Source organism: Gavialis gangeticus, unplaced genomic scaffold (genome assembly GCF_001723915.1).
Source record: "Gavialis gangeticus isolate Ggan-Ray unplaced genomic scaffold, GavGan_comp1, whole genome shotgun sequence".
Taxonomy (NCBI): Eukaryota; Metazoa; Chordata; order Crocodylia; family Gavialidae; genus Gavialis; species Gavialis gangeticus.
Window position 1 is genome coordinate 19,849,972 of NW_017729033.1, and position 9,075 is coordinate 19,859,046.

At 44.7% G+C, this 9,075-nt stretch overlaps 1 protein-coding gene across 2 annotated transcripts in view; it reads right to left on the reverse strand.

Moving 5' to 3' along the window:
• MXD4 (MAX dimerization protein 4) overlaps positions 1-9,075 on the reverse strand; it is a 60,249-nt gene that overhangs the window by 12,080 nt on the left and 39,094 nt on the right. For both annotated transcript variants that reach the window (XM_019526107.1, XM_019526106.1), the window contains exon 4: positions 2,785-2,899. In XM_019526107.1, coding sequence (XP_019381652.1) covers positions 2,785-2,899 — 115 coding nt within the window. The remainder of the gene's footprint in view (positions 1-2,784; positions 2,900-9,075) is intronic.

A 9,075-nucleotide genomic window follows, 5' to 3' on the forward strand; every position in this document is an offset into this window, starting at 1 on the left:
TTTTTTTTTTTTTTTTTTTAGAGGAGACTGTTGCGCACAAGTAAACAGCAAACCAGAATTGAATGAGTGTGTCTACACATGCAATTAACTCAAAGCAGGCTTACTGAACAGTAAAAATACTGCGCAGTAAGTCTCCTGGGGAGCATATCTACATGTGCTCCTTCTTGGGAGCAGATCTGCTTGCAATGGGAGCAACCCAGAGAGGGCTGCTCCCACCCTGCTCAGGGCCAGGAGCTGCTTGCTGCTGGGGCAGGGGGACATTGTCCCGGGCAGGCTGCAAGCTTAGAGCCTGCTCTGGCAGCAGGCAGCTCCTGGGGCAGGGAGCAATCTCTCGCCCCCTGCTGCCCAGCTGGCCTGGAGTAAATTTGCTCCTGGTCAGCCATCTACTCATGCATTAATGTGCAGTAATTACTCCACAGCTAATTTGCTACCTGCATACACAGGCAGAATATTAACTGCAGAGTAGACCAATTTACTGTTCAGTAAGCATCTGCCCACGTAGATGGTGACACTTATTGCACAGTAAATTGGTCTACCGTGCAGTAAAATATCTCATGTAGATATGCCCAGTGATTCCAAGATCCTGCCGCTTCAGTGCTGCTACCATAAAATTGATGCATTTACTTTTTGAAAGAAGGAGTGATCGGCTTTACTGAGCTTAGGCATTTACGTGAACTAGCTGTAGTAGCTGCATATTAAGGCTTGCCAAGACCAGGCACTATTTGCATTTGTATTGGCCAGAGATGCAGCAAGTTCCAACAGGAAGAGGAGTTAGCCCACACACACCTATTGATTTATCCAACCAATCAAGCCCAGCTGATTAGATTTCCTTATTCTCTACTCGCCAGCTGTTATTTTTCTACCTAATACTCAGCCTCTAAAAATATTTTGGCCTTTAACTCTTCATTCACACACAAAGTCTATAGCAGCAGTTCCAACGCCAGGTCGTGACCCAAATGAGGGTTGCGGGGGCAATGTCGACAGCGCCGCACATAAAAGATGAGGCGCACCCCATGCTAGGAGCTCTCTAGCCCCTGCCCTCGCTGCTGGGCCACCACCACCACTGCGCTTCACTCCCAGCAGTGGGTCGTGGAAAAAAATGGTTGGGAACCACTGGTCTAGAGACTCTGTCTAGTTGTTCAGCACAAGTTTGAGTCTGGGGGAGGGAGGTGACAGGGTCAGTTTCAGCTGAGATGACTCTTCTGCCTTAGAAATAGTTAAGGCAGGCACAGGTGTGATCTGACAATGCAGCTACAGTAGCAGGCCCTGTCTTCAGACTGCCGGCAACCTGAAATGCTCCTAGTCCTGCTGGAGAGAAACAGTTCAGTAACAGGACGCTCAAGCTACATCTTAAAAAAAAAAAAAAGAACCTCTAGGGTTTTGGACCACCAGTAACCATCAGGTCCAGACTGATCAGGGAGCAGAACAGAAAAAGGCAGCCGATCCCTAGCTTTGTTACTGGCCTGAATGAGAGTCAAGGGCTCACCTCACAAATGTGTCACTTTGGGCCCCTTTAGACATCATACCTTTACCTGGATAGCACCTGATGCACAATCCACATAATCATGCCTCTTGCCATGCCACACATTCATGGCAGGAAGCATGACTGTGGGATCCAACATGAGATCCAATCACGCATTATTGCCAGTGCAGGGGGAACCTGGGTTTCCCCTGCACTGGCAAGTAGCCAGGTCACATGGCTCCCCCCCACCCATCCCCCAGTCAGCTGCAGGACTCCCAAGTGCAGCAGCACATGGGGCTGGTCTAAATTAATTGCACAGTTAACCAGTTAATTGTGTAATACATGTAATGTGCAGAGAGAGCCTTTGAAAAACAAAGCCTAGTTCTGCATTCCATAGTACACAGTCCTAAGTAGGGAATATCACTGGCAGGCCAAAACACAAAGCATATTCAGGTCATTCACTTTAATCTGAATTATATACCCGGAGAGGCCAGCTGGTATAAATAGGCACAGGTGTGTTGCGGGAACAGGACTTACACCAATTTATAGCAGTTGAGAAGATAGCTTGGTGCATTTGTTACTAATAGAGATGGTTTGGCTTAAGTACATGTCTAATATCTGACAACAATTCTATTTTCCCCTCCCACTGGCTGCATTGAATGAATGCTGCACAAGAGCAGCATTCTGGATCTTTTCAGATTTATTATTATTAGTATTATATTGCCTAGAAGATATATTGTTAACCCCACTCTTCAAAAAACAAGGACCAAGGGAGTGGCTATAGAACTAGATGGAAAGCCAGAAAATATTTTTTAAAAAGATTTTTTTTCATATTCAATAGTAAACCAAATAAAACACTTAGAAAGCAGAGCCTTAATTTCTTTTTCATTCTTTTAAATGAATTTCAAACACTGGAAGATCTAGTCATCAAGGTACAGGGCACATAGTGTTACTAATAGCCATAATCCTTTCCACTCCCTTAGTTATTTCAACTTTCAGTTGAGTAGCTTGTTTTAACTAAAAGTAACACAGTTGCAAATCAGTCTGCCCCAGTCCTTTGAAAAAAAAATCAGACTGGCCATTACTGAATGATGTATAATTGTTGTAAGACAAAATATAAACCATTAGAGACTGAAAAGAAATCACCATTTCATAGGCTTGGAACAGCAAAGTCCATTTTAACCTCTCACTTCAAATAAAACAATACGTGGATCCAGTAACTCAAGGAAATACTTTTGTGGGCACACATCAAAGATGGTACCTTTTCAGCAGATACAAAATCTTAAATTTGAAGAAAACAAAATGTGGGTGGATGATTTTACCTTGATATGCATCTTAGCTCTTTTCAACAGACTTAAAGTGGTGTGTCTGGTGCTGTCTGGCCCAAGAGGCACAAGCTGCTTTAGCTGTTCCAAATATAGCCGCAGTTTAGCCCGTCTGAAATTATTAAAAACAAAGAATATAGTAGCAAATTGACCCTCTAGAAGCACATCCTGTATGCAAATACCATCTGCTTCAAACTCGACTCAACAATGATGGCTTCCTTTCCCCTCCCTTTGGCAAAGCATCAGGCCCCAAAGGTCACTTGAAAAAGTAATAATGCTTGGCCCTTCTGCAGTGCTTTTTGTACCCAGATCTCAGAGCATTTTAAAAAAGCTGAGTTCATCCAACTATCTTCATTTTATCAGTGGAGGAAACAGGCACAGAGAGATGGAATAATTCAAGTAAGTAACCACATCAGTGGCAGAGCAAGGACAAGAAGTGAGAGGTTCAGTATGGAGCTCCTCCTGAATTCAGAATGAGTTTCTCACACAGCTTCAAAGGAAATGGGAGAAAATGCTTTATCTCTTGGCTCCCATTCCTATGCCCTTTTACTACTGACCTACCACACCCCTCTAACAAGGATACCCGATTCCAGCTATACATCAAGAATGGTGTTTGCAGCAAAAATTTAAGGGAAGAAAAACTCCAGCTCTGTTGCATTTTCATGCTTGCCACAGTACTCCTTTGTAAGCAGCACTGTTTATAGCCACAACTCCCTGTCCTCTCTTAGAGCGAGTGTAGACAAAATGGGGGCCCTAAACTGAAGTGGCGGGTTTTAAAAAACACCACCTGCCTTTCTGGTGGGGAGGGAGGGTGAGCTGCCAGCGGGTGGAGCAGTCCCTGGGCTGCAGAGGGGCTGGTGCTTCTCTCCGTGGCAGCAGTGCCCTCCCCCCCGTAGCGGCGCCCACCTGCAGGCACCTGGCTTGGGTGGTCCCGGGGGCACTGCAGCTGCGGAGGAAAGCACTGGGCCCTCACGCCGGTCAGGCAGGCAGGCTTGGGGGAGGGAAGATCAGACTCGCCACTTTTCTTGGGTGGAGCCTGCCTGCCCAGGCTGCTGCCAGACTGCCTGCGGGGCTTCTTGCAGAGCCATGGAGTCATTTAAGTCACATTACACTGAGAATTTCCTACAGCGGCTGGAATGAAATGCGCAATATGCTGCAGAGGTGTGCAAACACCAACACCACTAAAGCGGTGCAAAAGCATTTAGCCTGCTTTAAACTGTCATGCACACACGCCTTTAAATAATACTAAATTCACCAGGAAAGATAAGCTAAACATCTACAAGATGGTATTCTGTAGTTGTTTAATGCATTCAGTATTTTCTTTTATCAAAAGACTGGCAATAGACATACAGAATAATCCTTGAAATATTTTACTTCAAAAATCTAAAACAAGGCAAGTGACAAAACAAAACGGTATTTCAAGAGTATATTTCAGCATTAAAAAAACCCTCCGATTTTGTACGTGCAACTGAACAAGAAGCAATATGAAGCTACCATGTATCTTTACAATGAAAAGGATACATCTTATATAAGTGATTACATGAGCAATGTTTGTAATATTCCGCCCTTTTCTGTCAGTCTGTTATCTCAGTAAGAAATTAAAATCATTACTCTTCATATATATTAGTACAAAAGGGTATTTCTAACATCAGGAAAGATTGAAAGCTTAATAGACTTGAGGATGCCTAAGTCTCAAAGGCAATAATAAGAATAAATAAAAGAAATTACAAGTGTGCAATGAATCACCATTTTTGGGAGGGAAGGGGTTCATTTCAATTCTGCTATCAGCTACATTCATTCAAACATTCTTTGCATGTTAATGATATGCTTCTGGTCAAAAATTACTTTCCCTTTTCTTTGGGTTTTTGTTTTTTTTTTAATAACTATTGAAAACAAGTGTTCAACAGCCGTATTTAAGCTACAGCCCAAGACAATTTATTATAGCTGAGAAGGTGACATCTGGTCCATTGTAATTTGCACGAACAAGGACTGGAGATAAACATGGAGAAAAAGCTGTTTTTGTTTCAAACCTATTAAAATACAGATAATTGTCAAGAATGACTGTTCAGTGCTTTTATGTGACTAAATACTTATATAGCATTCCTTACATTTAATTGATTGCATGTCAATTTGTACAAATCAGTAATCAATACACTGTGTGAATTATAATGACACTCATGACATGGGTTTTCCTTCTTCAGGTCACTCAAGAAATAAGAAATATGATTCATTGGGGGAGGGGAAGAAGTGGCAAAAGATGATTTGTCTGTGTTCATTTATAAAATTCATGCTCTAAACTTTACAAAGAAGAAACAATGAACAGGGCCCCTGTTCTACAACCTGCTCAGTTATGTGTCTCAAAGCACAGGTGAATCCCCATGAAACAGTGCCGTGCGAGCAGCTGCTGAATCAAAATCTGGATGCTTCTTTAAACAGGTCCCAGACATTACAAAACTTGGTGAGAGTGGCAGGAAGCACTACCCTGGCCGATATCTGTTTCTATTTGCTGCTCACAGTAACCTTAAAAGATGGCTAAAATGTTAAGAATTTGCTTCATGGACTAAATCAGGGCTGTCCAACTGGCGGCCCGCAGGCCACCTGCAGCCCACAAAAGGCGGCACAGCTCACCGCATTGGTGGAGTCCACGACATGGTGCAGTACGGGAGCTGACGTGGGGACACGTGGTGCAGGGTGGGGGATACCATCCAAGCACACAGTACAGTGATGTGGGGGCGGGGGCTGCCTGCACACACTGTGCAGAGGTGCTGGCAGTGGGGGAGGCGGTTGCAACCTGGGGGCCCACGGCTGGCACTAGTGCAGCCCCCAGGTCATGCAGCCCTCAGCTGCTTAGAAGTTGGACAGCCCTGCACTAAATGAAGCCCTGCAACCTGGGGGCCCATGGCTGGCACTAGTGCAGCCCCCACTAAAATGGGCTCAGAAATGACCTCTACATTTGCACATAATTATGTGTGTGCACCCGGAGTGGAATTTGGATGCATCAGCAGCTTTAGTGTACTAACATCAGATAGCAGGAGAGAACAGCCAAGGGGAAGGAAGATGCAGCGACAAAGAGGAGAATGGAACAGTAATGGTGAAGTTAAATCAAATGATTTACACCCATCTGCTTACAGCAGCTAAATCCGGTAAGATGACAGAACTGTAAGCAAGAGGTGTTTGCAACATACTTACTCAGTCCCTTTCTCTAAGGAAGTTGACAAAAATTTCTGCTGACCTAGTGACAAAGTAACCTTTTGCTAATTCAACCCTGTCAGCTGCAAAACCAACAGAAATGTTATGGGGTGCCAGCAGAAATAGCTTTATTTCAAGCGTTCATTGCTCTGTGCTATATGTCCAGTTCAGATACTGCAGCATCACATAAGCCAGCAGGAAAATCTGACAGAGCAGCAAGGTTTTTTTGGCTATATCTTTTATTGGACTCACTGCATAGTTGGGAAAGATATTAGACATGTTTTTGGGCACAATGTGAAGGTATTTTGTGCCCCAAAGCTTCTCTAACATCTCCCAACCATCTACCAGAAAATCCATCCTTGCTTCTTGCATATGTCCTAGACCATCACAGCTCCACTGCAACTCTACTGGAAACTAAATAGATTATATTCACTGATCACTGAGAAAAAATATAAAAAGGAAATGAAACACAAACAATTACAGCTTTAAAATGTCTTCAATGCTAATAATCTACACTGTGTCTTGTAACACGAGGAAACTGGTCTTTGCCATGATGCTTAACTTGGAAGGCTTGTTCTAGCTTCAGACTTCCACAAATAAACCCTCAGATTTTTGTCAACCTTTTAGACAGGCTTAGGATAGCACCTCTCCAACCCCTGAAGCTATATAGGGTTTCAAAGCATAAATTTAAATATCCTTATTTAAGTAAGATATGCAGCCAGCCCACACACAAAATATAACACAATAGCCTATAACTAGCTGCACACAATGTGCATATTTCAAATAAAACCTGTCTTAATTATTATGGTCCCACAAGGAATTACTCCAAATTTCCCACCAGGAAGCCCTGGAAAAGCCTGATCACACTGATGGGGAAACAAGGTCCAGTAGAGACTAACCGTCATGGAGTAGCCTTACCCGCAGCGATTTCTCTTTTGTAACAGGGAGCCGGCAGCTTGTTTACCTCCATGAAATCAATACCACCCAGAGCGAGAGAAATATCTTAAGGATAATCATGGATCAAACTAGACCTTAACACCTCAAATTCTACCTGGAAAACAAGCCAAAACCAATAAGACCTTGAAGTGACTGAGTAATGTGTTCTCTGTACTTGGCCCAGATGCCTCAGGTCTGAAAAGGTTGAAGACCACCGCTTTAGGTGTATATCCACATGGAGCACAAGCTTTGGGCAAGAGATACAGTTAACTCCTGGTATCTATAGAAGATCACTCTCTTACTGCTACATGCAAATGGAAAGAAACTATCCTGACCACAGCTGCTGGCAGACAGCTAGCAATCTAGCAAGGCTCCCAAAGACCGAATCCCCAGCACCATCACAGAAACAAGGCCGAGTGGTGAAAACACAGGAGTGAACAACAAGTTGTGACTTCAATTCTGAGCAGGAGACACTGCAATTGCTTGTATTTTAGCTGTACCAGGACAGCGAAGAAACTACTGTACAGACTGGCTTGAATGTTATGCATCTTTTCTGTCCAAAGACAGAAGAGATTTCCAGTGCTTTAGATGCTAATGTATCCTCAGGAGCGGGCTCTGGATATCACCTGATAAACAGAAATTACAGTTCCTTAAAAGCTTAATGTAAGGAATTACTGAACCCCACAAACTTGGTAAATATCCCAACTAGTGGATAATTTCAGAGACAGCTTGGTGTCCACATGTGTTACACATCCATGTAAATGAAATTTCCACTTGCTGGAAGCTGACTTAATGCCTAGAAGTTGGGATTTCCTCAAACGGATTTCTAATGCACACATATACATTGATATCCTTGACACTAACAAATTAAACTGTTCTCACAGATGTGTGCACACATTTACAGAACAGAAAGGTGGATGCTGTGCTTCATAACCAATGACTGCAAGTCTAAAAAGACCTGCTGTACATGCCTCCAAACAACAAAGAGTGCCTGTTCACGTGCAGGTGTGGCAGGCCTGTAGGGGGGGCTCCTGTGCTGAGCCACCCACCTCACTGTGCCCGTCCACCTACGAAGCTCTGAGTGCCTCCCCTGCGGCACCTCGTGTCCAGCCGACCCCCTTCCTGGAACACACCCGTGAACCTGGAAGTACTGTTGCCACCACCCAGGGTCCGGACTGTCCTTGCCCCTGTGCCCCCTGGGAAACACAGGCCTTGTAGTACTAGAGAGTGCTCGACCCAATGCCAGAACTCAGGGTGCTTCCTTTAGCCTGAAGCCTAAATAGTAGCCTCCTTTAGTCAGCCAGACCAAGGGCACACCAAGGCATAACCCAGTCCCTCTCCCAATAAGTCTCCCACACTATGCTCGCAGGCAAACTTTATTTGTACAGAAGGAAGGCTTGGGGTAGGATACAAAATAGAGCAATATAAAAAAAAAACCCTTTGAGCAAACAGTGTGGCCTAGTAGCTGTTGATTACACAACTGCTGTACTGCAAGCTATATATCTAGATAGATCTCAAGTAACTCACTAGTATCATCCAGAGGCTGATCTAGAGGCTTTCCTCTAGAAGCAGGCAGTTTCTTGTGTGTCCAATTTCACGAGAGAGAGGGCTGCAGCGTTCAGCTGCTCTTCTCTCCCCAGGAACCCGAGGGCTCCAACACAGAAGCTCTCTCCCTGCTTTCCAGCATGGCTCTCTCCAACATGGCTCTGCCCCTTTCAGGAAGAAGGGACCCTGAACTAAACTGGTCTTTGCCTTTCAGGAAGAAGGGACCCTATATATCCCTGTCGTGACCTCATGACTAAGTTCCCACCAGAACCACCCCCATTGGCTGATGCCTGGTGCTTTCACGTGACCTCACCTTCCAGGTCCAATCAGGCAGGTGTTTCTGATGCCAACCTATCAGTTTAAAAAGCAATACTGATCACCTGGTAGTGTGGGCCCCTGCCCTCCTGCCATGTGGTAAGTGCCCAAGCCATAGAGATGTGGAGTTACCCCCTTGGCTACCTGTAGCTTCTCACATCCACAGGAGCAGGTCATCCCCCCCCAGGAATGTTTCCAGCTCAGGTTACAACTCAGGGTTACATGAAACAGATGTGGGGAGGACTGCCTGCCCACCGCAGTGACCAGGGCAACCAAACTGACAGACAGGTGATAAGCCTGATA